At 38.4% G+C, this 26,903-nt stretch overlaps 1 protein-coding gene and 1 long non-coding RNA gene across 7 annotated transcripts in view; one reads left to right on the top strand and one right to left on the bottom strand.

Moving 5' to 3' along the window:
- Positions 1-95: 95 nt before the first annotated feature.
- On the top strand, positions 96-4,992 carry LOC143656247 (uncharacterized). The gene is made up of 3 exons (XR_013162436.1): positions 96-421; positions 1,934-2,151; positions 4,806-4,992. It is a non-coding gene; the product is annotated as an uncharacterized LOC143656247 (long non-coding RNA).
- Positions 4,993-5,361: 369 nt separating this feature from the next.
- Positions 5,362-26,903, bottom strand: part of TRIP4 (thyroid hormone receptor interactor 4) — a 105,522-nt gene continuing 83,980 nt past the window's right edge. For all 6 annotated transcript variants that reach the window (XM_077128186.1, XM_077128185.1, XM_077128184.1 and 3 more), the window contains 2 exons: positions 14,385-14,487; positions 5,362-6,246 (listed from right to left, as the gene is read on the bottom strand). In XM_077128186.1, the coding sequence (XP_076984301.1) occupies positions 6,179-6,246; positions 14,385-14,487 (171 nt within the window). In that variant the 3' untranslated portion in view covers positions 5,362-6,178. The remainder of the gene's footprint in view (positions 6,247-14,384; positions 14,488-26,903) is intronic.

The following is a 26,903-nucleotide window of genomic DNA, read 5'->3' as shown; positions in this document are numbered from 1 at the left end:
GCCCCCTCCCCGCGCCGCTCCGCCCCGCCCGGCTGGTGCCGCTGTGTCCCGGGCCGCGGGTCCCTCAGCCGCCGCCACCGCCGCCGCCGCCGCCGCCGCCGCCGCGATCCGGGACAACCAGGGCCGCCCAGAAGACCCGGACACTGGATTACAGGGTCCTCGGATCTGGATTCTCGGCTGCTGTGGAGTCGGAGTGGGAGAGAGTAGGGGAAACCCGGAACCTGGATGAGGGAGCCGAATCCTTGGTCTCGCAACGCACTGTCACCTCCGGCCTGGATTAAAGAGTCGTAGCTCGGAGAATGCCGGAAAACTTGGCGAGCCGGTTAAGACAGATAAACTCGAAGAAACCTGGGTTGAAGAGCTCCTAACGTGGTGGAAAGAACAATGGCTAGACCAGACTTTTCTCGCAGAGTGGTCTCTGGTGAAGTATCATACTTTAAACACAAAAGACACCAATTTTGAAGTTGCCCTTCGACCGTGGGACAGAGGGAGAGAAAAAGGCCACATGGGGTTCGAACGTGAACATCTATAAAGAATAGAAATGCTAGCACAGCTATGATGGTTTCATCCATTTTAACCTAGTTCAGCAAAGTACCAACCCCCTAATTTTCTATCCTTTGTTCTCCAGTTTCGTTTTTTAGGATTTATCATTTGGTTTCCTCTCCAAAGAATCTACTTATGATCTTTTTTATATCCCTTTTCACCTCACCATCCTATATCACCAAATCTTGTGGATTTTTTTTTTTATTATCTAAAAGTTCTATTCTGCCCTTCTCCAACACATCATTTTATTTCAAATGATTTCAATTTTTATCTTTCCTTAATTGACATTCATCTGTGAACGTCCAGTTGCCCAGCACACGATCTAATACATGGTAGGCATTCAGTCCACCTGTTTTGAGTGAAACCTCTCACACTCTTCCAACTTGTGAAGCATACTCTTCATGACCTCCTCCCTGAAAATGTCCAAATGAAGGCACCAAGAGATTACCTTCACTCAAGAAAATCTGATGCCATCCGTCATTTGCTACCTCTTTCCGTAGCAAATGGAAATTAATTCTCGAGACTCCCCAGTTGTCAACTTCTTAGCCCTTATGTCCTTGACCATTTTATTCTGCTCTACAGTTTTTTTAAACATTTATTGTGAAATATAACAAATATACAAAAAAAACCAATAAATTTCAAAGTACACTTTAACAAGTAGTTATAGAACAGATTTCAAAGTTTTGTATGGGTAACGATTCCACGATTTCAGGTATTTCCTTTTAGCTGCTCTAAGACACTGCAGACTAAAAAGAAATATCAATATGATTCAGTAATCATACTCAATTGTTAAATCCTATCTTCTCTGTTACATTCCTCCTTCTCCATTGATCCTTCTCCCAATCTTTAGGGATATTTGGGCAATGACCATTCTAACTTCATATTGAAAAGGGGTGTTGACATTATGGGCAGGGGAATGCAACTGGCTAATAATCTTGGAGAGACTGGTAACTCTGTGTTTCAGGGCCTATCTGGCCTAGGAACCACCTGGAGGTTTTAGGTTTCTGAAAAATAAACTTAGTGAGCGAAACTTATAGTGTCTCAGATAGAGCCCTGGGCATTCTTAAGGGTTTACAGAAATACTGTTGGTTGGGGCTTGGCATACAATTAGCAATATCTGAAGCATGTATAAGAGTAACTTCCAGAATATCCTCTTGACTTTATTTGAAATCTCTTAGCCACTGTACCTTATTTGGTTTCATTTCTTTTCCCCCTTTTGGTCAGGTAGGTATTGTCAATCCCACAGTGCAGAGCCAGGTCTCATCCCTGGGAGTCAGGTCCCATGTTGCCAGGGAGGCTTACACCCTGAATGTCATATTCCACGTAGGGGGGAGGGTAATGATTTTACTGCTCTACGGTTTTTATCTTTCCTTTCTTTCCTTATCCTTAGGCATCATGCAATGGTGCCCGTCAAGATGGAAGGAAGATCAGTCAGTTGACAGCTGAAGAGAACACTAAACCAGTCTTGTCTAGGAAAAAAATACGCCCTTTGGCCCACCAATATTCAAGTTGTTCTAAGATCATACTGGGACAGAACTGATTCTAGATGATAGCAACTTTCAGTTCATTCCAGGACAATGTTATCAGTGAGGAGTCAGCATTTAGAAGGTAAAAAATGTGTAGGGTTTAGTTTAGTGTTTTAGACTTAGGTGTGACTTAATTGAGCATTAAATACTCCAGTAGTTACATCCTACTGAAAGGATATGGTTCTATTATTGGAGAGGACTAGATTACAGAATTAGGTATTAAAGGAAAGTAAACATTCATACAGTGAACCCCAATTTTTAGCCAGAGAAAGTTCTCACGCCTGGAAAGAGCCACTAAAAATTTTGACGTGATCAGATGTCTTATACAGTAAAAGAATCTTAAATTTTGACTTCCTGTTCCTCAGTCAGGGGTTAGCAAACTATAGCCTACAGGTCAAATTAGTTTCATGGCCTATTTGGGTACATCCCATGACGTAAGAGTGGCTTTTACATTTTTAAATGGTTGAAACAAATCAAGACATGAACATTATATGAAATTCAAATTTCAGTGTCAAATATATTGGCTTATAGCCATGCTCATTCATTTTATGTATTGTCAATGGCTGCTTCTGCACTGTAACAGCAGAATTGTGTAGTAGCAAAAGATACTGTATGGCCTTTAAAACCTAAAATATTTGTTAATCTGGCCCTTTATAGAGAAAGTTTGCCAACCCTGTCCCAGACAAACACTATCAAATAGAACTTTAGGTGATAATGTAAATATTCTATATCTGTGCTGTCCAATTTGGATGTCATCAATCACATGTGTGTGGTGATTTGAAATATAATGGGACTGAAGTACTGAATTTTTTATTTAACTTTAATTCAAATTTAAATAGCCACATGTGGTTAGTAGCTATTGTATTGGACAATAAAACTCTAGACTCTTCTCAAATGTCCCGTATTGATATATTTTACCCCTAATCCCAAGATCTCATATACTTCCTATGATGTACTTCTTTATAGATGCCAGACTCTACCACCACCACCACCACTTTCTTGACTCCAGGCTAGGGTACAACATTTACTAGATTTTCTTTCTGGGTTCTCTGTTGTCATAACTGAAATCTGTTCATTTTACCAACTTTCACCCATAAACTAAGCCACATTATATATACACATATAGACTGACACACAAGTTTGTGTCAGAGGATGGTATTGTGGCTAAGCTTTCTTCTCTGCATGACACGCAGAAAAGCCCTCCACATAACTGGATCCCTTGTTGCTACTGGAGCCTGTGATATGGATCACTTCCCCCCAAACATATTCACAGAAGCTGAAAACAGCAGATGTGTAGTTGCCATCTGAATCTCAAGGAAAAAAATTCCTTCATCACGGGACACCCCTTACCACCACGCCCCCCCCCCCAACTCCCCAGACTTAAGAAACTTAAGTTCACTGATTTCTCTAGCATTATAGGTGCTTGCTTTTTAGTGGACTATTTTAGCTGCACATAAAAACAACCCCATACTGTTTTTTACTTGGCTAGAAATTCTAACAAAGGGATACAAAAAAATTACCAAATTAAATGAAATCTACATAAATGGGCTTTAGTAGAGACAGTAGTTAAAATGGAAAGAAATTAAAGATTATAACTCATAAATGCTATAATTTTATAATGGTGTGTAAAAGTCATCTTTAAAGTTTCCTACTCCCTAGGAAAAAATGGGTTTCTGTAAACTTCAACTTAAAAAAGAAAAGAGGGGAGGAATACCTATTTCTGTCTCCAGATTTGCTATAACAAGCAAGAAGAACCCTTTCTTAATTCTAAAGATGTCTGCAAGGTCAAGGCCTCCGAAATTCTTACAAAGTCTCTGCCTTCATATATGTCCTACTCTGAGCTTATAACTGAGAATGGGTTCTGCCTTGAAAAGGAAAACAAAAAACAAAAGGCAATCTTTAGATACTATGGAAATTGATAGAAACTGAACCCAACAATCCCAAAGGGGGCACAGATACTTAGAGTGCCATAGAAAATCAGCTCAGAAGTGTGAAATTTTCCTCAAGCCAAGCTGTCCCAAAGTTACAGGATCAGAGCCCAGAGCTGTAAAACACTGAAACGCTATTCCTGAGTTTGCACTCAGACGGCTAAGAATTTCCATTAAACCTTAAATTATACTATTCATCACTGACCAACTGAGAGCCATCTACCCCCAATTTTCTCCCACACTTCCTCCCTAGTGTCAGCAAATGAAAGAGGGACCTTTACCATAACCATGTGAACTAAAGATAGGCTTTCACAGTCTAACCATGAAAATAAGAAGTTTCCAAGTTTCTCTGCTATTTACTCATTCGACTCTCTGGCTGCACATTTTGGATGCTGAGGTGGGTTCTTGTAATCTTAGCTCTTATCATGGCACACAAAATAGTTGTATAACCTGCTCTCTTGCAGCTTCTGAAGTTTTTCATTAGGCATGCACACATAATCCATCCAGGTGGAAAAATCAATCCAGACTCCTCTGTACTCAGGTTGTCATTCAAATAAAAAGGCAGAAAAACTTTTTTTTTCCTACTCCCTAGGCTCTTCACCTCCTGCCTTTCAATTTTATTTTGGAATCTAAAGAACTCAGCAATTCCAGCACAGAATTCAGGGTGCTACTACTTGGTAAACTGTTAACTGCATAGTGAACCCCATGTGGCTTCATTAATAAGTACTAAAGTCTACATGAAGCCAGAAAGTAACTTTATTTTCCTAAGGAGGTGTCATTAGCTGTGCTTTCCACTTTTTCCTCATAGGCTGAACAGGAAAAGAAGAGAATACTGCATGTTTGCATCGCCAGAAGAGGGTGAGTTTTCCCTGGGAATCAGAGAGATCAGCCTAGAACCAGCACCTAGAGCTATGCAAAAGCAAAGTTCACAGTTGAGTGAACATCAATGCATAATGAATGTTAAGTATTCCAATGCAAATAAATACTAAATATGAAGGATTAAAGAAAGGGGAAATTAATCTTTTCCATAATGTAGGGCATTTTTTTCCCTCACTCTCGCTCTCTCTTTTTAAAGTCATACACACAACTGCTGGAGGGAATCCAATTTCCCCAGTGTAGTAGTGCTACTTTATAAAAAAGCAGAACATACACATTTAAGGCCACAAATTTCCTCAAGATGCCAACAACTGAGATTTTCACAAGCTCTTCAGAACAGCCTCAGAAACAAAGTGCTTCACTAGGAGGGGCCAGATCGAGTAACAAAAATCTCATTTCAAACCAACCTCCTGTCTTTCCAAAGCTCCTAGCTTCCTGTGGTGTGGATGGTTTAAAGGGTTTGGTTTAATAATTTGGGGATATTTGGATACATTTACTGAAAGGATTTTATTTTCCAGCTTGTTTTTAACTGTCCCATGCAAGTGATGCTTTTGTAATACCAACAAAATAAACAGGGCAGCTTCATGTCACTTTAGCAGGTGGCTCCATCTTCTTTTAGTCAGATCTTCTTATGTCCTAGCTCCTTTGCAAACAAAAAATTAAAGTGGCAACACTTCATCAGGTTATCCCTAGGGGGAAAAGATTCTGCCAAGGAATGTTACTCGCTTTTAACATTGTTCACTTAACGAGAAGTTGGACTGGAGCAGAAAACTTTTTAAAATCCTTTTGTTCTATAGCAGGTTTGTATAGAATGTTGAGTTCCTAAAACATTCTAATAGTCTACCAGGCCATCATTTTGGGAAGAAAAAAACTTTAAAACTTTTTGATTCCTGGTGCCTGCCCATGAAAAAAGAAAAAAAGGAAGAGGAAAACTCAGTGGTTCTTCAAAAAATTGTGAACCTATGTTACAAATTTTCCTAACTACAAATCCAAGCCTCAGAGAGGAAAGTAATTTCGAACTTGTTCCATTCTCTTCTACAATATTACTCAGAGAAAATTGTCAGAGACCTAGAATATTAAAATAGATTTTTATAAATAATGTATTCAAAGATTTTGATCCATTACATTAGTAAGAATCTTACTCTTTAAGAAAAATATACAAATTTTGATAAGAGTTTAAATTCTGAGAGATTCAAGCCTGATACCAATCCTCTGGATTTCTACTGCTTCAATTCCAAAAAGACAAATAGATAGCAATTTTGTACACAAAACTCCACTAATTTATATTGTTCTTTTTCTCCTGGGTCAGATGGCTTTACTCTGCTTCATTAACCCCTTCTTTGCTCCTTGATGTATCTTGGAATCCAGTTTCCCTGTAAGGGAGAAAAAGAAGTCTCGTTATTTTTTATATTTGCAATGCAAAATTTCATGGCTTCCCAAGACTTCTGGTTACTGTGTTCCAGTGGCATTCAATTATTTTGCTTCAGGACTCAGGCACTTCCAAACCTCAGAGTCTCATTCTGTAAGAATGAGGAGGAAGTGAAAACATGGTATAGGAAGCACACACACACACATACACACACAAATACAATAAGTATTTGCCCCCAAAATCTAAGAAGTCAATATTTCTCATTTTGTAGCTACTAGAAAAGAAACATTTTCACGGTGTCTAATAGGAACATTTTTAAAGAATACACACATGCAATAAAGGAACGACATTTCACAGAGTGGGAAACCCAAACCCATACCTCTGAACTGTTAAACTGGCTGAGCATAATGCATGAACCTCCCTCATAGTGAAAAGCAGCTCAACTCACCACATCTGCTGCCGCAGACTCAAAAGGGGGAGTGACCTGAAACAGTGGAATAGAATGGATATACTACTGACAAGGGACCCCTATCACCAGCTAAAAAGGGCAAAGGTCATAGTCTGTATGCCTCTCCTAAGTGTTAAACAAGAAAACAAGCAACCTTCCTGTCCCAGGTGACCCTAAAGAGAGGTACTTTACTGATGTGGTCTCTGACCTCTGACTCCTCCAATCGACCAGGATAGAGTTTGGTTCATTGGTAGCAGCCTTAGGAACCATCCACTCAGGAAGAGGATCTTAGAGTTCCTGTCTGTCTGGCCAGAGTTCAGACCCTGAAGTTTGCTTTCTCTTACAAAAAGTCTTATCTAAGTCAATAGCAATGCTGATGCTGCAAACAGAAAAATAGTTGAGTTTGGCTTCAGTATTAAATAAATACATAAATAAAACAAAGGTAAATAAAAAGGAGACTCACCTCCCTTCAAGGGCAGCCAAATATACCACATTTCCATACCCACAACCACTGCCCTTTCAAATGTTCTCATTTTCATTTTCTGCAGCAATCAGGTGTTACAAAGTCACTGAACTAGAAGTCAGGAGACAACATGGCAGTCCACCCTTCTCAGGTACTAACTAGCTGCATGATCTGGGGCATGACCTATGTCTCTGAATTTCAATATTCATTTGCCCAGCTAAGATAAGAATACTTGTCCTGACCACTACACAAAGATATTGTGAGTAAAATAACTGTGAAAGTGCTTTGAAAATTATATTTATATATATATTCAACCTATGAACCTAACAAACTTCTCTGTTAAGTTCCCTCACCTCCCATCTCTCTAGACTATACCAGCTTCTGGAATAACATTAATTCTTTCTTTTTTGGTTTCCTCAGAAAACATTAAGTGATGCCTTAAATGTCGTCTACAACAGTCATAACGTTGCTGATTTAATTTTAGTTTCAGAGCATAGGAATTCAAGAGTTCTTTCATCACCAAGGCTGTCTAGCTGAAAACATGGACATGTACCAGCAATTTGGCAAAGGGCCCTATTACAAAGCAAGTTTGCCTTTGTATCCCTACTATCTACCATAGTGACTTACAAATAGTAGGTGCTTAATAAATGTTTGTATCAAATGAATTAAACAAAGAAGAGAGACACTGCAAATTTCAAAAACTTTTATGATATAAGGCCTACTAAATAACCAAAAAGAGCAAGTATCACCTCACACTCACTAGAATGACTTTATTTAAAAACTGGAAAATAACATGTTGGCAAGGATAAAGAGAAGTAAGCACCCTTGTACATTGTTGGCAGGAATGTAAAATGGCGCAGGCACTGTTGAAAAGAGTTTGGTGGTTCCTCAAAAGTTATAAACACAGAATACCATATGACCCAGCAATCCCATTTCTAGGTATATGCTCAAAACAACCGAAATCAAGGACTCAGACAGGTATTTGTACACCAATGTTCATCACAGTATTATTCCCAAAAGGTGGAGGCAATCCAAGTGTCTATTAACAGACAAAATGGATAAACAAAATGTGATATACACATACAATGGAATATTACTCAGCCATAAAAGGAATGTTGTTCTGATGCATGCAACAACGTGGATGAAACTTGAAGACATCATGTTGAATGAAATAAGCTAGACACAAAAGGACAAATAATACAGGTCCACTTAGAGGAAATAACTATAATATGCAAATTTATACAGACAGAAAGTATAGTTTGGGAAGGGGGTGGAAATGAGGAGTTAAGGCATAATGGGTTCAGAGTCTCTGTTTGGGGTGATAAAAAAGTTTGTTAAGGATGATGGTAATGGTAGCAAACCATTATGAAAGTGATTAATGCCACTGAATTATATGCTTGGGAGTGGTTGAGATGGGATATTTTATGTTTTATATATGTTACCACAATGCTATTTCAATTTTTAAAAAGAGAGAGACTAAAGAGACGATGATAATTAAATACAATACATGATCCTGGACTGGATGTAACAATGGAAGAGAAAATGCCCAAAACAACATTATTGGGGCAGTTGAAAAAATTGGAAATTTTTTCTGACACACATAGAGATTAAATTGATTTCAAATATCAATATAAAATATATTGACTTTGATAACTGTACTTAATGTGGTAACAAATAAATATTCTTGTTTGGGGAAAATATAAATGAAAATATTAAGCATTAAAGGAGTATATGTATGCAACCTATTTTCAAATGTTTAGAAGAAGAGAGTGAGCAAGAGAAATAAATGTGGCAAAATGTAAAAGCTAAAAATGTTTCTGCACAAGCAAGAACAAAGGAATGTCAATGCTGCAGGGTGTTGAAAATAGATGGTAATATTTTAAAACTTTAACTTACATGTGAGACTAAAGCAAAAAATGTTTATTTGGTACAAAATTTATATTTCAACTAGTGCATTTCCTAATATAACCTATGTGGACATCTTAATTGAACACCATAAGTACATGGAACCTTGAGTAGGGCATGAGATTTTGTAGGTTTGTCCAGAGTGATGCCCAAATAAATCCCAGAAGGATTTGAACAGTGAATAAAAAAGTATTTGTGACGTCCCCTTGTGGGAATGGTGAGAAAGGGGGAAAATTCAACTTCCCCAAGTAGAGAATTCTTGATATTCTCACAAGCAGTGGGGACAACCAAAGCAATAGGCTAAGACCCCAGTCTTGGGGTTTGTTCATATGAACTTAACCCCACAAAGGACAGCCTAAGCCTACTTAAAATTAGGCCTAAGAGTCACCCCCAAGAGAACCTCTTTTGTTGCTCAGATGTGACTTCTCTCTCTCAGCCAACACAACAAGCAAACCCACTGCCCTACCCCTGTCTACGTGGGACATGACTCCCAGGGGTGTGGACCTTCCTGGCAATGTGGGACAGAAATCCTAGAATGAGCTGGGACTCAGCACCAAGGGATTGAGAAAATCTTCTCAACCAAAAGGGGGAAGAAAGAAATGAGACAAAATAAAGTGTCAATGGCTGAGAGATTCCAAAGAGAGTCGAGAGGTTATCCTGGAGGTCATTCTTACATATTAAATAGATATCACCTTGTCAGTCAAGATGTAATGGAGAGGCTGGAGAGAACTGCCTGAAAATGTAGAACTACATTCCAGTAGCCATGTCTCTTGAAGATGACTGTATAATGATACAGCTTTGGCAGTGTGACTGTGTGATTGTGAAAACCTTGTGTCTGATGCTTCTTTTATCTACCTTATGGACAGATGAATAAAACATATGGAATAAAAATAAATAAATAATAGGGGGAAGAAATGTTAAAATAAATTTAGTAGATTGAAATGCTAGTGTTCAATGAAAGGGAGGGGTAAGGGGTATGGTATGTATGAATTTTTTTCTGTTTTCTTTTTCTTTTTCTGAATTGATGCAAATGTTCTAAGAAATAATCATGATGATGAATATACAACTGTGATAAGAAAAGAATGTTCATATTGTACATTGATTGGTTTTATTAATAAATTAAAAAAATTTTTTAAATGTTAAAAGTTAATTAATATGGGTAAAAGACATTTTGGAGTTTTCTATATTATTTATGCATTATGTTTACAATTTCCCTGTAAGTCGGAAAGTATGTCAAAAACAAAAACAAAACAAAATAAAACTAGGTATCCCATAAACATATGAATACCCATTGTAAAGCTGATGATACCCAGAGGTACAGAGTAGTGTTTACCTCCTTTAAACACTAGGGCAGAATTTAAAATTCCATCTAGGACCCCAAACTTCTACTTCTCTATATTGAATAAGTTGGAAAACTTAGGTCCCAGTTTCAGTCCTGAGACTACCTAGCTGTAAACCTTGAGAAAGTCACTAATCATCCTTGTTCTCAACTTTCTTAACTCTAAGACGAATTTGGACCCCTTTCAGATAGATCTATGATATTATACCCTAAAAGTGAAATGTAAATTGTAATAATTTGCTTCTGAGGCAATCAGGGGCAGTGAAAAGAGCAGAAAACCTAAATACAGAAGAGTTGAATAAAATGCAACTTCTGTAACCCTGTTTACACAACTGTAAAATGAAAGGAGGAAAAAATCCTGAACTTGACGGCAGAGTTGTTGAGAGCATTTCAACTATCATTAATTGCTTTCTATGTACTAGATATTGTGTTAAGGATTTCACATATATTAGGTCATTTCATCAAATAACTAATTGAAATAATGGGTTAAATTGCTTTACAAATTCAAAGAAAGCCCCCTGAAAAAGTAATGGATAGTCTTTTATTATTTACACTGGGGCCTGGGAGTTTCATTTCTTACAGTCTCAATTTTACTTTTAATGTACTATATAACCCCAGGCAGATCTTGAACTATATTTCAGAATCATCATATTAAAATAAAGACATCACCTTCTTCCCGCTCTCAAAGTTTTACTCTATAAGAACATTTCATGTGTAAGTTTCAGAAAACTCTAGGTTGAATGTAAAAACCTTCAAGTGAGACTAACTCAGGAAAGATCAAGCCCACCAGAGCAAAGCTTTCAATGGTAGGCAAAGTAATTGCTGGTTTAAGCTGATGTTATAAAATGGAAACCTAATAGAAGGATGAAGGAGGAATAAAATATAAGAAAAACAGGGATTTCCAGGGCATCCCAGGGATTCAGAAATTCTTTCATTACCTTGGCTGCCTAATATAACCAGACATGTGCCAGCAATCTCACAAGTAAGGACTCCTTTGTATTTCTAACATCTATAATAATGACCACTAATAGTGGCAATTCTTGGGCCAGCTGTGGACAATGAAGGGAAGGAACAAATAATAGGACAGGGATCCTTGCTTGAAGGAGCAGGGATCATGGCTACCCATGGGTTGCTGGAACTCTGAGCTCAAGTTCCAAGTCAGTCTGGTCCTTCTAGACTTCAGATCTGGGCAATGAACTACAAAAATGCACATTCTCAGGGCAATGAACTACAAAAATGCACATTCTCAGTAGCAATGATAATGCTTAGTTTCTGTATTTCCTCAATAAATTTAAACTTAGTACCTACAGCATTGCAGTGTTAAATTACATCCTCAATTGTAGGACCTAAAAGAAAATCAAATGCATGTGCAGCAGACAGGCTAGGAGTTAAAACCAGAAAAAGGATTTATCATTGGTCAATATAACACTCGGGGATTTTCACATTACTTTGAATAAGATATAAGACAGTATTTGCATGAGTTTATAGAGGATAAACAAGATTTCCTTTATCTCTTTATTAGAGCACTCAACCTATATTATTCTACTAAACTTAACTTTTTTGCGTTATCTACTTTGAGCAGACACAAAGCCAAGTGATATCATATTATACATTGTTCTTTTTGGCATTATTTCAATTTCAACAAACAGTTACCTTCAGATCAAGCAAGCTCAAGTTTGTATTTCCAAAAACACAAACAAATCAAAATATATACCATTAACATAAGGTATATAAAAATACATGATAGAACATGTACATGGGTTGTATGTATTCTCCAAGTCAAATGTTTGGAACTTGGAACACATTACTCATAGGAATAATCTATTTTTTACAATAACCTAGGTAGCTAGGTTCTTAAACCATCCCACAAAAAATCAATTTAAGACATTAATATGCCTATAAATGAAATAGATTATTAATATTAATACCAAGGCACTTAACCACTTCCTCTAAGCCACTGGAAGTAGTGCCCATAGCCTCAGGGAAGAGAGTTCTGGCAGAGTGGAAGACTTTTAGAGATGGTAAGAAGGAATGAAGTATAGAGGAATCCAGAGTTAACAGAATAGAAACTTCATACTAGACTAACATCCCAGGTAGGCTGGCTCTCTCAATAGAATTTTTTCCTGAAACGCATAGGGATTGGCCACCCTTTTCTCTCTTTTTTTATTTTTGCTAATTACTGTTGCTGACCAAAGGTTTTACTTTATGTGACCTACCATGGAAGAACCTACAATCTCACAATTTCTCTCCTGCCTTGTTGTTTGTGAAACAAGCCCACAGCTTGCTCAAAGATTAAAAGTTAAAGATTTTAACTATCAGCAACAATGAGGAAAACACAGTCTATTAAAGCTTTCTCCCAGTAGCATCACTCGCCCACAGGCACCCCCCAACCCCCTCAACCCCATTTAAACCTTATGGAGAAAAATGAAGGCCACATATATGGAAGGTAGATCTATGGGTAGCAAAGTACTAAAATAAAATAATTCAAAGAAATATCTAAACTCTGTTTTCAGGAAATTTTCTCACAAGACTTTAAGCAGCAGATGAAAATCAAGATATGGGAGGAAGTTAAGGAAAGGAAACTGGGACTAAAGGTCAAGCAACAGTGGGTCTGAGAAAAAAGACATCACCCTTTCTTCCTGCAACCAGGTTGTGACTAGTGCCTAGATTAAGGTGAGAATGGACTGGAATAGGAAGGGGTAGATGCCACAACTAAGGAATAGGAAGAAGAAAAAGAGGAAGACTTAAATTTTAAAGAGTAGAGAAGAAAAAAGAATTTCCAGGACTACCTGGACACCAGCTGGGATACAATGTGAAGTAAATAATTTATACTCACCTATGTTCATACATTTTCTGACTTGCAGGAATCTTAGGAACATATATGTCTTATAAATCATAAGGTTGCCTGAATTTTGCAATGAATTTACAGTACTAAAAATTCATATTCTAAGCATTCATTTGGTGATCAAAAGCAGTGTTAAAGTGTACTCAGCTAACAGCAGAATCAATATTATCTGTGAACAGGACCCTGGAACCTGTGTTTAAACAGTTCTCTAAGTAATTTTTATTTTCATAATACTTTGAGAAATATTTCTCTAGAGAATAGGCTTATGAAATGGCGAGTTGGTCCCCAAGGTATAGGGGGAAGTATATTTGTGCATAGCTGAGGACAATGCCTTCGGCTATTACCCCCAATTCACACAGAGGCAATGACACAGACACACAGAATGGTAACTGAGATGAGCAAATGGGAGAGTCATTGATGTTTTTAAAAGGAAGTTAGATAGGGAGGCACCACCATATGTTTTTTTGAGATTGTTTTGAGATAGAAGAGTCTGCTACAGGACTAGACAGAGGGAGAAAAGTTGGGACTTGAAGAAGAACTGGATGTTGAAAGAGTTGTCAATAAGCACTTCCTGAGAAGTGAATACACAGAGGACATTATAAATAACAAACACATAAGAGCAAAAGTTAAAGACAAAGAAATCATCAAGAGGTTTTAAAAAGAGGATGAAAAGCAAGAGGGCTAAGGGCAGAGTGGTAGGAATCAATATTCAAGGGAAATGTGGACGTGGTACCTCCAAAATAGACAATGAAAGAGAGTTAAAAAGTTAAGTCTCGTTCTTGGATTGGATGGATGAATGACAATGTTGCCATTGGCACTGGCTTACTATTTATTTTTAATGAGCAGTACAGTGGGGTAAAACATACTCTTTTGGCTGAAAAATAGCATTTTAATGTAATGGAGTTCTAAATGGAAGTTTAGAGTGATTCACTAGTATGTCAACAGTAGAGGATCAAGTACACTTTTGGAAAAGCTATACTGTAGTTAATCTAACATTGAAGTTACTGATAAAAATAATTATATTAATCCTCCAATTCTAAGGATGTCATAGAAAAGGGTAAAAAGAGATAATTTCTAAAACTCCAAACAAAAGTGACATGCAAAACAATAAGAAAGAAAATTAGACCATAAAAGTGACTTACAGATTTTCGGATTTCCTTTAATAGGAAACTTCACAATCATTTCCTGGGGATTCATGCAGATAAAAACAAATGGAGCATCAGATTCTTGACTGATGTCTGGGTACTGCAAAATATAAAAATAAAACTCTTAGGTTAGTTGGGACAAATTATGAATTTCAAAGAGATTAAGGATGTCCTAGATTTCACCCCAACGTCCTGATGATAGTACTCTCCATCTCATAGTCAGGTAAAGAGGATTATGCTGCACAAGCAAAAACAAACTCATCTTTTGCCAGGTTTTAGTATAGAAGTCATACAGTTTATTTGCCCCATCTGACTTTCTATTAGAAACAATTTCATAAAAAACAGGGATATCTGATATTCTCCCAAAAGAAAGAATCAAAACTGACTATACTTTTAATGCAAGTAATTCTGAGCCAGAAAATTCAAAGATCTCCTTCAGAAAAACTGGGCACCCAAAAGGTTCAACTCAAGTGACACACTGTAAAGACTAAGGGGAAACAAAACATTTGTAGAAATTCTACTAGTAACAGTAAACAAAGCCCTTCTCTCACTAAAGGGAAGGAAGATGATTCATTATGAAAGGTATGAGCATGCAAAAGCTGTTTTGCTGGATGCATTACAAGCTTAATTAGGGTGAAAAGGTTCCTGTCGAGTAATTCTGAAAATTATTTAAATGCCTTCTTTGGATTTCTTATCACAAAGTAAATCTGTGTGAAAACCTAAGACTTTTATTCCTCTGCAAAGAACCTATGTAAGACTATGCTGGCCACACGAGTACAATTTAAGGAACAACTGTAGGGTGGGGTGGGTAGCAGAAAACACCCTCGAGCAATGCCAAACTGATCTGATATTTCATTATTTCCTACCTTGGGATGTCTTATGTTTATATGTTCAATAAATATGAGTCATGGGTATCTGGTCAGACTTCATTACCAGAGGAGCCTTTGTCTTAGCAACTACCATCAAATAAAATGGAATGATTTCCCATTGTATTTACCTGCTAAGATGTGCCCTCTAAAGAGTTAAGCCTCTAAAACAGAAAAAGAGGTTTCAGTGAAATGAGGAAGAAAATTCAAATTTCTCTATAACTGGTGGGAGCACAGATAAACTTTTTCACTGACCATTCTGGTCTATGTGATAAGTAATTCTATAGGGAAAACAGCTGCTTTTGGTCCTGTCCACATTCCATGGCTTTAGTGTGGGACAGATGTGGCATGTACTTTGATAAAACATAAGCTTAATATCAAGTATCAGCCACAATCGTATTCATAGGCAGGGGCAGAACGTTTACAGTGGAAAAGAAAGACTAAAGATGGGAAGGTAAACCCTCTTTTTCCTCTACCCCTGGATCTTTAGAACTCAAAGAAAGGCAGGGCCCAGCTGTGATTGCTGGATTTCAGAAGGAAGTGAGCTCTGCGCAAGACCCATGCTGAGGTACTTTGGCATGAACGAGATGAGAGGCTGCCATCAAGATCTTTAAACTTAATTCTACAGAGGCCAAAAGCAGCAGCAGTCACAATTACTGTCTCTTCAATTTTCCTGCTCTCTCTTCTCTGTGGCCTAAAAAGCACTGAAGCAAAGGGCACTGCTGCCAGGAAGACTTCACAGTTTTGCTTTTCTAAACTGCAAGCCATTTCAGCCATTCTCTCCTTTTTCTTTTGCATCAGAAATTCTTCCCTCTCTTCTGGATCAATTCCATTAACACTCAAACTTTCTGTAATATCTCCCATAAAACAAACATAAAACTCAAAAAACTCCTCTCCTGATCCTATGTCTTCTTCCAGTTAGTGTCTCATTTCTCAGATCTCTTTTACAACAAAATTAATCAAAAGATTATTTATACTCCTTGCCTCCAATTCCTCTCCTATTTTTTTCTTGAATTCACTATAAACAGGCTTTCACTCTCATCACTCCAGCCAAAACTATTCATGTAAATGTCGTCCACTGACTTTCATACTGCTAAATCAAATGGTCAGTTCTCAGTTCTCATCTTAACTGATCTATTTGTGTAACATGTCAGTATTCATTTCTCCCTCCTTCTTGAACACATTCCTCACTTGGCTACTAGGATACCATTCTCTTCCTGGTTTTGCTATTTGCTGCTGTTCCCTATCTCCCCAGCCTTTAAATGTTGACATGCTGCAGGAGTCAAGTCTCAGACCTCTTTTCTCTCTACATTCACAAACTTGATGATTTCCTTCCACCTCAGAATTTAAAAATCTATTTACGGGCTAAGGAATTCCAAATTTGTATCTTTAGCCTGGACTTTTCCCCTAAATTCCAGGTTTGTACATATATCTTCCCACTCAATATATTCACTTGATCTGTAATAGGTATAATATAATGTCAAAAATCATGGGCCTGAATTTCAAAGTTTGCTTCTCTTCTTCATACCCATTTCAATAAATGGCTATCCATCATTACAGTTTAGGCCAAAAATCCCACGGTCAACCACTGGTAAATCCTGTCAGCTCTACCTCAAAATATATCCAATATCTAACCACTTATTAAGACATCCTTAAGACTACTTCCCTGTACCAAGTCATCATGATGTCTCCCTGGATTACTGCAATAACTTTGTACCTGCTGGCTCTGTTTTTGCCCTTAACCTCTCTCTTGTCTATTCTCAAAACAGCAGCCAGAGCTATCTTTTCAAATGACCAGATGTCATTATCCTGCTTAAAACTCTCCAATGGCTTTTCATGTCAGTTAGAATAAATGCTTATGTCCTTATCACAGGTCTTTAGACAATCTGGCTCCCCATTTCCTTATTGACATCTTCCCCTACTACTCCATCCGACTTTCCCTCCACTCCAGTCACACTGACTTCTTTAATGCTCCTGCTACAAGATTTTTGCACTTGCCTGTTCCCTCTTCCTGCTTTACTCCCTAGATATCCACATGACATGCTTTCTTCTTCTAGGACTTTATTCAAATGTTAACTTTGTAGTGAATCTTCCCTGATGACCTTATTTAAATTTTGTGAACAAATCGCCCCACAAACCTGGCACACATAATTCTCAATCCTATTTCATTTTTTTCCCACAGCATTTATTATCATCTGATACTATATAATTTACTTAAAAAAAAAAGTAGTCTCCTTCTCCAAGGATGAAAGCTTCAAGAGGATAGGGATTTTTGTGTTTTGTTTACTGCTATAATCTCAGCACCATGAATCATACCTGACACATAGTAGGCACTCAAAAAATACATGCTGAATGAAAGAACAATGAAGTACCAACTTGTGCATTAAGGTTATCTTAATCATGCTGAATATGCACATGCTGAAAATTGGACACTGTTAGGACTATAACTCTGGGTAAAAGCAGATGCTCTTCTATAATCTATTATTCCTCAAGCTAAATGCAAATGCTTATGTCTTGGCAAGTGGCCAACATGGCCCTATATATATATATAAACAGAGTAAGCAAAAGTCAAATAATGGGGAAACAATGGATAAATGAAATTATACAATAGGTTCCTTGGAACCGTTCATGTCGTTCATGTCTCAAAATAAAGATATATATTGAAATCAACTTTCCCACGTTATCTCTCAAGTTCCATGTGAATAGCCCTTTCCCAAGGTCTATCACTGAATTTCAAGGGCTTACAAGAACAGAGGTGAAGGGCAGGCCACGGTGGCTCAGCAGGCAAGGATGCTTGCCTGCCATGCCAGAGGACCCGGGTTCAATTCCCGGTGCCTGCCCATGTTAAAAAAAAAAAAAAACAGGTGAAAAGCAAAGCAGCCTAGAAGAAATGAGGAAAGGAAAGGCCTATGCAGTGAGAGAAAGGATTATTTTTCACAATAAAAAGGATTATTTTTTATGCATTAAACCAAAGTCAGCTTGAGAACCTCAGCACTCCCCCAAAACTATAATCTGTGCAAATGGAACCTGGTCACTAAGGGCCATATTATACACTAACAAATCAGGGGTCTTACAAGAAAGGGATCTTTGAGAGTCAAAGAGTAAACTGTAGCTGACCCAGAGCAAGAGTAAAAAACAGAACAGAGTTGAAGTCTGCATTTGTGAAAAATGTTGGAAAGCTCTAGATGTCATTCCCAATTTAGAGAGGATGCTGGATTAAGGGTCACTGTCACTGAGATAACACAATAAACAAATTAGGGAATGTAGGTTTTACGATTAGGCGACTCAAAGCAATCACTGAAATTTGGTAAAAGAATACTTAGGTAGTTGTTGCTATTTTTGCCTAATGAGCTTCCTATCACCTGGTTGCCAGCCTGAGAGATGGAGGAGATGGGCTCACTCATCTTTCTTGCCTCACAGTTGTCTAACATAACAAGTAATTAACTACTGAACAGCTATTTTCTTCTCTCTAAAGAGAAACTGTTCACCCATTATCTAGAAAACATGTATTTTGCTATTTCCATAAGAGCCAAATGTGCCTTTTTACCAACTCTGCAAGCCTCCACTTAGTTCTTGTACTGAAATTATCAATAACTCCTAAACTATGTCACTGTTTACAACAAACAACCAGATGACCTATAAGTCTTATACCTGTCTCTACAGGATTAACAGCTAAAGTAAATAGAGCTTATTGACAAAGGACATATTTGCTGTAAGTTTTCTGAGTTTGAAACTTGTAGAACTAGAGAGAACCCGAAATCAGGCTTTGAAATCTAGTTAGCTGAAAACTATAGAAAGATTGCACAGGTAACTCAGAGAGAAGGAAACCAGTCTGTAAAGAGGCCACAGATACAAGAGATACAAAGAAGTAAATCCTGAAAACAATTGGGTTCTCTGATAAATAAATAGTTCTCATTTACATTTTTGTTCAAAGCAATTTAAGTTGTTCACAGTGTAACTAGGACCTCAGACCCCACTATCTGAAAGCTAAAGTATTTTCACATCAGGTTAACTGATGTGATGACAATACTTTGACCAGATGACTACTGCACATTTGACTAGGTTTAGATAAAGCTAGCCCAAAGTGGGATAGACTCCAATCTACCAGTACTATCCAAATCAAGTCACAGGTCCAGTATCAAAGAAAGGGGCTTCCAGATGAATGTTTCAGAGACAATTCTTATATATGTTCTAGGTAAAAAGAACAAAAGATGAACGATATATAACCTACAGGCCCTACAGTCATTTGTGGAAGAAGATCTGGTTGAAACTACTCAACACTGATCTTCCTGGTCCCAACCTACTCACAGTAAAATTTCCACTGTGGTTTTCTGCACCATTTGGAATACTATTATATGGAACAGCATTACCAGTTCAGTGCTACTAGCTCAGTGTTACCAGTTCAGCATTGCCAGCTCAAGTGAGCTCTTCTGACGCTCAAGCAATATGGCAGAAGCTCTTTTATTTCTTTCTCATGAAAACGGGCACTCACAGGAACAAACAGCAAGTGCAAAATGTGGGAGTGCACAGGCTCCTTTTGTCTTAGTACCTAATGCAAAAGAATTCCTCCCCCAGTTCACCACTGGTTGGTTACTTAGGAGTTACAACCTAGTCTTGGAAACTAGCCAATTAAAAAGTGAGTTTTTGAAAATTCAACTTCCCCAAGTTGAATTCTTGATATTCTCACAGGCAGTGCAGACAACCAAAGCAATAGGCTGAGTCCCCAATCTTGGGGCTTGTTCATATGAAACTTAACCCCACAAAGGTTACGTCAAGCCTACTTAAAATTAGGCCTACGAGTCATCCCCATGAGAACCTCTTTTGTTGCTCAGATGTGGCCTCTTTCTCCAGTCAACACAACAGGCAAACTCACTGCCCTCCCCCTGTCTACATGGGACATGACTCCCAGGGGTGTGGACCTTCTTAGCAACGTGGGACAGAAATCCTAGAATAAGCTGAGACTCAGCCTCAAGGGACTGAGAAAACTTTCTCAACCAATAGGGGGGACAGCGAAATGAGACAAAATAAAGTGTCAATGGCTGAGAGATCCCAAGCAGAGTCGAGAGGTTATCCTGGAGGTTATTCTTACACATTAAATAGATATCACCTTGTTAGTCAAGATGTAATGGAGAGCTCTTTCTCCGCCGGCGGCGCTCCCGTCGCCAGCCAGCCAGCCCTCTTCCCCCTCTTTCTCCGACGGCGGCGCTCCCGCCGCCAACCAGCCAGCCCTCCTCTTCCCCCTTCTCCGCCGGCAGCACTCCCGCCGCCATCTTGCCCTTCTCTTTCCCCTTCTGCTCCGGTGGCGCTCCATCAACCATCTTATCCTTCCTTTTCTCCTCCTGCTCCGGCGGCTCTCCAACCACCACCGAACCCTCTTCCACCTTCACCAGCTCCTCCGCCACCGTCCTCGACAGCCTTGCCACCCTCATCTTTCCTCCTCCAGAACAGCTACTGGGGGAGTGGAGAGGATACAGAGCAGCACCCGGAGCCATGACGGAGATCAAAGGGACGGCGTACCCCATCCTGGAATGGCTGACTATCTGGGAGAACCAGCTTCGGTGAGATCGCCGAGGGGCGCGGGCTTTCCCGGGTGGAATGGCAAGTGGCCGGGGAGTCCCACCCTTCCTCCTTCCCAGGCCAGCTGGCAGAATTGGGCAGGCGGTCCACTCGGGCCGCGGCGGCTGGCGCCCCCAACACGCGAGGCCCCCCGGACCAAGTGAGAGAGTTGGGTCGGAAATTCCCAGACCATGGAGAACGGTGACCGGGGGGGTCCCTTCCAAACACGTGACTCCCCAGTCTGGCTGGGAACGGTGCACTCTCCCGGGCTGCAGCAGTTGGCGCCCTCCCGCCACGCTTGGCGCCCCAGGCCGACTAGGAAATTCGGACGGGCACTCTCCTGGGCTGCGGCGGCCGGCGACCCTCCCCGCGTTCGGACCCCCAGGCCGGCTGGCACTCTTCCAAGCCGCTTCGGCTGGCGAACCTCCCCTACGGGGAGAGTTTTCCAAAGTTAAAGGACCGACAGCACCTTTTACTGGTGGAACCCACAGACAAACTTGTGCCACGAGCGCCACCTACTGGGCAGGATAAGAAAAACAGAACCCAGAGATTTCACAGAAAAATCTTTCAACCTGTTGGGTCCAACACCCAGGGAAATCTGACTAAATGCCCAGACGCCAGAAGAAGATAATGGATCACGCTCAGAAAATTGAAAATATGGCCAGTCAAAGGAACAAACCAATAGTTCAAATGAGATACAGGAGCTGAAACAACTAATGCTGAATATACAAATAGAAATGGAAAACCTCTTCAAAAACGAAATCGATAAATTGAGGGAGGACATGAAGAAGACATGGGCTGAACAAAAAGAAGAAATAGAAAAACTGAAAAAACAAATCACAGAGCTTATGGAAGTGAAGGATAAAGTAGAAAAGATGGAAAAAACAATGGATAACTACAATGATAGATTTAAAGAGACAGAAGATAGAACTAGTGATTTGGAGGATGGAACATCTGAATTCCAAAAAGAAACAGAAACTATCCGGAAAAGAATGGAAAAATTCGAACAGGGTATCAGGGAATTCAAGGACAATATGAACCGAACAAATATATGTGTTGTGGGTGTCCCAGAAGGAGAAGAGAAGGGAAAAGGAGGAGAAAAACTAATGGAAGAAATTATCACTGAAAATTTCCCAACTCTTATGAAAGACCTAAAATTACAGATCCAAGAAGTGCAGCACACCCCAAAGAGAATAGACACAAATAGGCGTTCTCCAAGACACTTACTAGTTAGAATGTCAGAGGTAAAAGAGAAAGAGAGGACCTTGAAAGCAGCAAGAGAAAAACAATTCATCACATACAAGGGAAACCCAATAAGACTATGTGTAGATTTCTCAGCAGAAACAATGGAAGCTAGAAGACAGTGGGATGATATATTTAAATTACTAAAAGAGAAAAACTGCCAACCAAGACTCCTATATCCAGCAAAACTGTTCTTCAAAAATGAGGGAGAAATTAAAACATTCTCAGACAAAAAGTCACTGAGAGAATTTGTGACCAAGAGACCAGCTCTGCAAGAAATACTAAAGGGAGCACTAGAGTCAGATATGAAAAGACAGAAGAGAGAGGTATGGAGAAGATGTAGAAAGAAGGAAAGTCAGATATGATATATATAATACAAAAGGAAAAATGGTAGAGGAAAATATTATCCAAACAGTAATAACACTAAATGTTAATGGACTGAATTCCCCAATCAAAAGACATAGACTGGCAGAATGGATTAAAAAACAGCATCCTTCTATATGCTGTCTACAGGAAACACATCTTAGACCCAAAGATAAACATAGGTTGAAAGTGAAAGGTTGGGAAAAGATATTTCATGCAAATAACAACCAGAAAAGAGCAGGAGTGGCTATACTAATATCCAACAAATTAGACTTCAAATGTAAAACAGTTAAAAGAGACAAAGAAGGACACTATCTACTAATAAAAGGAACAATTAAACAAGAAGACATAACAATCATAAATATTTACGCACCGAACCAGAATGCCCCAAAATACGTGAGGAATACACTGCAAACACTGAAAAGGGAAATAGACACATATACCATAATAGTTGGAGACTTCAATTCACCACTCTCATCAATGGACAGAACATCTAGACAGAGGATCAATAAAGAAACAGAGAATCTGAATATTACTATAAAGGAGCTAGACTTAACATACATTTATTGGACATTACATCCCACAACAGCATGATACACCCTTTTTCTCAAGTGCTCATGGATCATTCTCAAAGACAGACCATATGCTGGCTCACAAAGCAAGTCTTAACAAATTTAAAAAGATTGAAATCATACACAACACTTTCTCAGATCATAAAGGAATGAAGTTGGAAATCAATAATAGGCGGAGTACCAGAAAATTCACAAATATGTGGAGGCTCAACAACACACTCTTACACAACAAGTGGGTCAAAGAAGAAATTGCAAGAGAAATTAGTAAATACCTCGAGGCGAATGAAAATGAAAACACAACATATCAAAACTTATGGGACGCAGCAAAGGCAGTGCTAAGAGGGAAATTTATTGCCCTAAATGCCTATATCAGAAAAGAAGAAAAGGCAAAAATGCAGGAATTAACTGTCCACTTGGAAGAACTAGAGAAAGAACAGCAAAGGAATCCCAAAGCAAGCAAAAGGAAATTGCTTTTATATAAATGAAATTGAAAACATGAAAACAACAGAAAAAATCAGTAAGACCAGAAGTTGGTTCTATGAGAAAATCAATAAGATTGATGGGCCCTTAGCAAGACTGACAAAAAGAAGAAGAGAGAGGATGCAAATAAATAAGATCAGAAATGGAAGAGGAGACATAACTACTGACCTCACAGAAATAAAGGAGGTAATAACAGGATACTATGAACAACTTTATGCTAATAAATACAACAATTTAGATGAAATGGACGGGTTCCTGGAAAGACATGAACAACCAACTTTGACTCAAGAAGAAATAGATGACCTCAACAAACCAATCACAAGTAAAGAAATTGAATTAGTCATTCAAAAGCTCCCTAAAAAGAAAAGTCCAGGACCAGACGGCTTCCCATGTGAATTCTATCAAACATTCCAGAAAGAATTAGTACCAACTCTCCTCAAACTCTTCAAAAAAATCAAAGTGGAGGGAAAACTACCTAATTCATTCTATGAAGCCAACATCACCCTCATACCAAAACCAGGCAAAGATATTACAAAAAAAGAAAACTACAGGACAGTCTCTCTAATGAATATAGATGCAAAAATCCTCAATAAAATTCTAGCAAATCGTATCCAACAACACATTAAAAGAATTATACATCATGACCAAGTAGGATTCATCCCAGGTATGCAAGGATGGCTCAACATAAGAAAATCAATTAATGTAATACACCATATCAACAAATCAAAGCAGAAAAATCACATGATCATCTCAATTGATGCAGAGAAGGCATTTGACAAGATTCAACATCCTTTCCTGTTGAAAACACTTCAAAAGATAGGAATACAAGGGAACTTCCTTAAAATGATAGAGGGAATATATGAAAAACCCACAGCTAATATCATCCTCAATGGGGAAAAATTGAAAACTTTCCCCCTAAGATCAGGAACAAGACAAGGATGTCCACTATCACCACTATTATTCAACATCGTGTTGGAGGTTCTATCCAGAGCAATTAGACAAGAAGAAGAAATACAAGGCATCAAAATTGGAAAGGAAGAAGTAAAACTATCACTGTTTGCAGACAATATGATACTATACGTCGAAAACCCAGAAAAATCCACAACAAAACTACTAGAGCTAATAAATGAGTACAGCAAAGTAGCAGGTTACAAGATCAGCATTCAAAAATCTGTAGCATTTCTATACACTAGTAATGAACAAGCTGAGAGGGAAATCAAGAAACGAATCACATTTACAATCGCAACTAAAAGAATAAAATACCTAGGAATAAATTTAACTAAAGAGACAAAAAACCTATACAAAGAAAACTACAAAAAACTGTTAAAAGAAATCACAGAAGACCTAAATAGATGGAAGGGCATACCGTGTTCATGGACTGGAAGACTAAATATAATTAAGATGTCAATCCTACCTAAATTGATCTACAGATTCAATGCAATACCAATCAAAATCCCAACAACTTATTTTTCAGAAATAGAAAAACCAATAAGCAAATTTATCTGGAAGGGCAGGGTGCCCCGAATTGCTAAAAATATCTTGAGGAAGAAAAACGAAGCTGGAGGTCTCGCGCTGCCGGACTTTAAGGCACATTATGAAGCCACAGTGGTCAAAACAGCATGGTATTGGCATAAAGATAGATATATCGACCAATGGAATCGAATAGAGTGCTCAGATATAGACCCTCTCATCTATGGACATTTGATCTTTGATAAGGCAGTCAAGCCAACTCACCTGGGACAGAACAGTCTCTTCAATAAATGGTGCCTAGAGAACTGGATATCCATATGCAAAAGAATGAAAGAAGACCCATATCTCACACCCTATACAAAAGTTAACTCAAAATGGATCAAAGATCTAAACATTAGGTCTAAGACCATAAAACAGTTAGAGGAAAATGTAGGGAGATATCTTATGAAACTTACAATTGGAGGCGGTTTTATGGACCTTAAATCTAAAGCAAGAGCACTGAAGAAGGAAATAAATAAACGGGAGCTCCTCAAAATTAAACACTTTTGTGCATCAAAGAACCTCATCAAGAAAGTAGAAAGACAGCCTACATAATGGGAATCAATATTTGGAAACGACATATCAGATAAAGGTCTAGTATCCAGAATTTATAATGAGATTGTTCAACTCAACAACCAAAAGACAGCCAACCCAATTACAAAATGGGAAAAAGACTTGAATAGACACCTCTCAGAGGAGGAAATACAAATGGCCAAAAGGCACATGAAGAGATGCTCAATGTCCCTGGCCATTAGAGAAATGCAAATCAAAACCACAATGAGATATCATCTCACACCCACCAGAATGGCCATTATCAACAAAACAGAAAATGACAAGTGCTGGAGAGGCTGTGGTGAAAGAGGCACACTTATCCACTGTTGGTGGGAATGTCAAATGGTGCAACCACTGTGGAAGGCAGTTTGGCGGTTCCTCAAAAAGCTGAATATAGAATTGCCATACGACCCAGCAATACCATTGCTGGGAATCTACTCAAAGGAATTAAGCGCAAAAACTCAAACGGACATTTGCACACCAATGTTTATAGCAGCGTTATTTACAATTGCAAAGAGATGGAAACAGCCAAAATGTCCATCAACAGAAGAATGGCTAAACAAACTGTGGTATATACATACGATGGAATATTATGCAGCTTTAAGGCAGGATAAACTTATGAAGCATGTAATAACATGGATGGACCTAGAGAACATTATGCTGAGTGAGTCTAGCCAAAAACTAAAAGACAAATACTGTATGGTCCCAATGATGTGAATCGACACTCGAGAATAAACTTGGAATATGTCATTGGGAACAGAGTTCAGCAGGAGTTAGAAACAGGGTAAGATAATGGGTAATTGGAGCTGATGGGATACAGACTGTGCAATAGGACTAGATACAAAAACTCAAAAATGGATAGCACAATAATACCTAATTGTAAAGTAATCATGTTAAAACACTGAATGAAGCTGCATCCGAGCTATAGGTTTTTGTTTTGTTTTGTTTTGTTTTGTTCTTACTATTATTACCTTTTTTTTTTCTCTATATTAACATTCTATATCTTTTTCGGTTATATTGCTAGTTCTTCTAAACTGATGCAAATGTACTAAGAAACGATGATCATGCATCTATGTGATGATGTTAAGAATTACTGATTGCATATGTAGAATGGTATGATTTCTAAAGAAAAAAAAAATGGACAGCACAATACTACATAATTGTAATGTAATTATGTTAAAACACTGAATGAAGCTGCATCTGAGCTATAGTTGTTTTTTTTTCTTATATATTTTTGTATTTTTATTTTTATTTTTTCTCTATATTATCATTTTATTTCTTTTTCTGTTGTCTTGCTGTTTCTTTTTCTGGATCGATGCATATGTACTAAGAAATGATGGTCATGCATCTATGTGGTGATGTTGAGAGTTGCTGAT

Source organism: Tamandua tetradactyla, chromosome 14, assembly GCF_023851605.1.
Source record: "Tamandua tetradactyla isolate mTamTet1 chromosome 14, mTamTet1.pri, whole genome shotgun sequence".
Lineage (NCBI taxonomy): Eukaryota > Metazoa > Chordata > Mammalia > Pilosa > Myrmecophagidae > Tamandua > Tamandua tetradactyla.
This window is presented reverse-complemented; position numbering and strand designations above follow the sequence as displayed.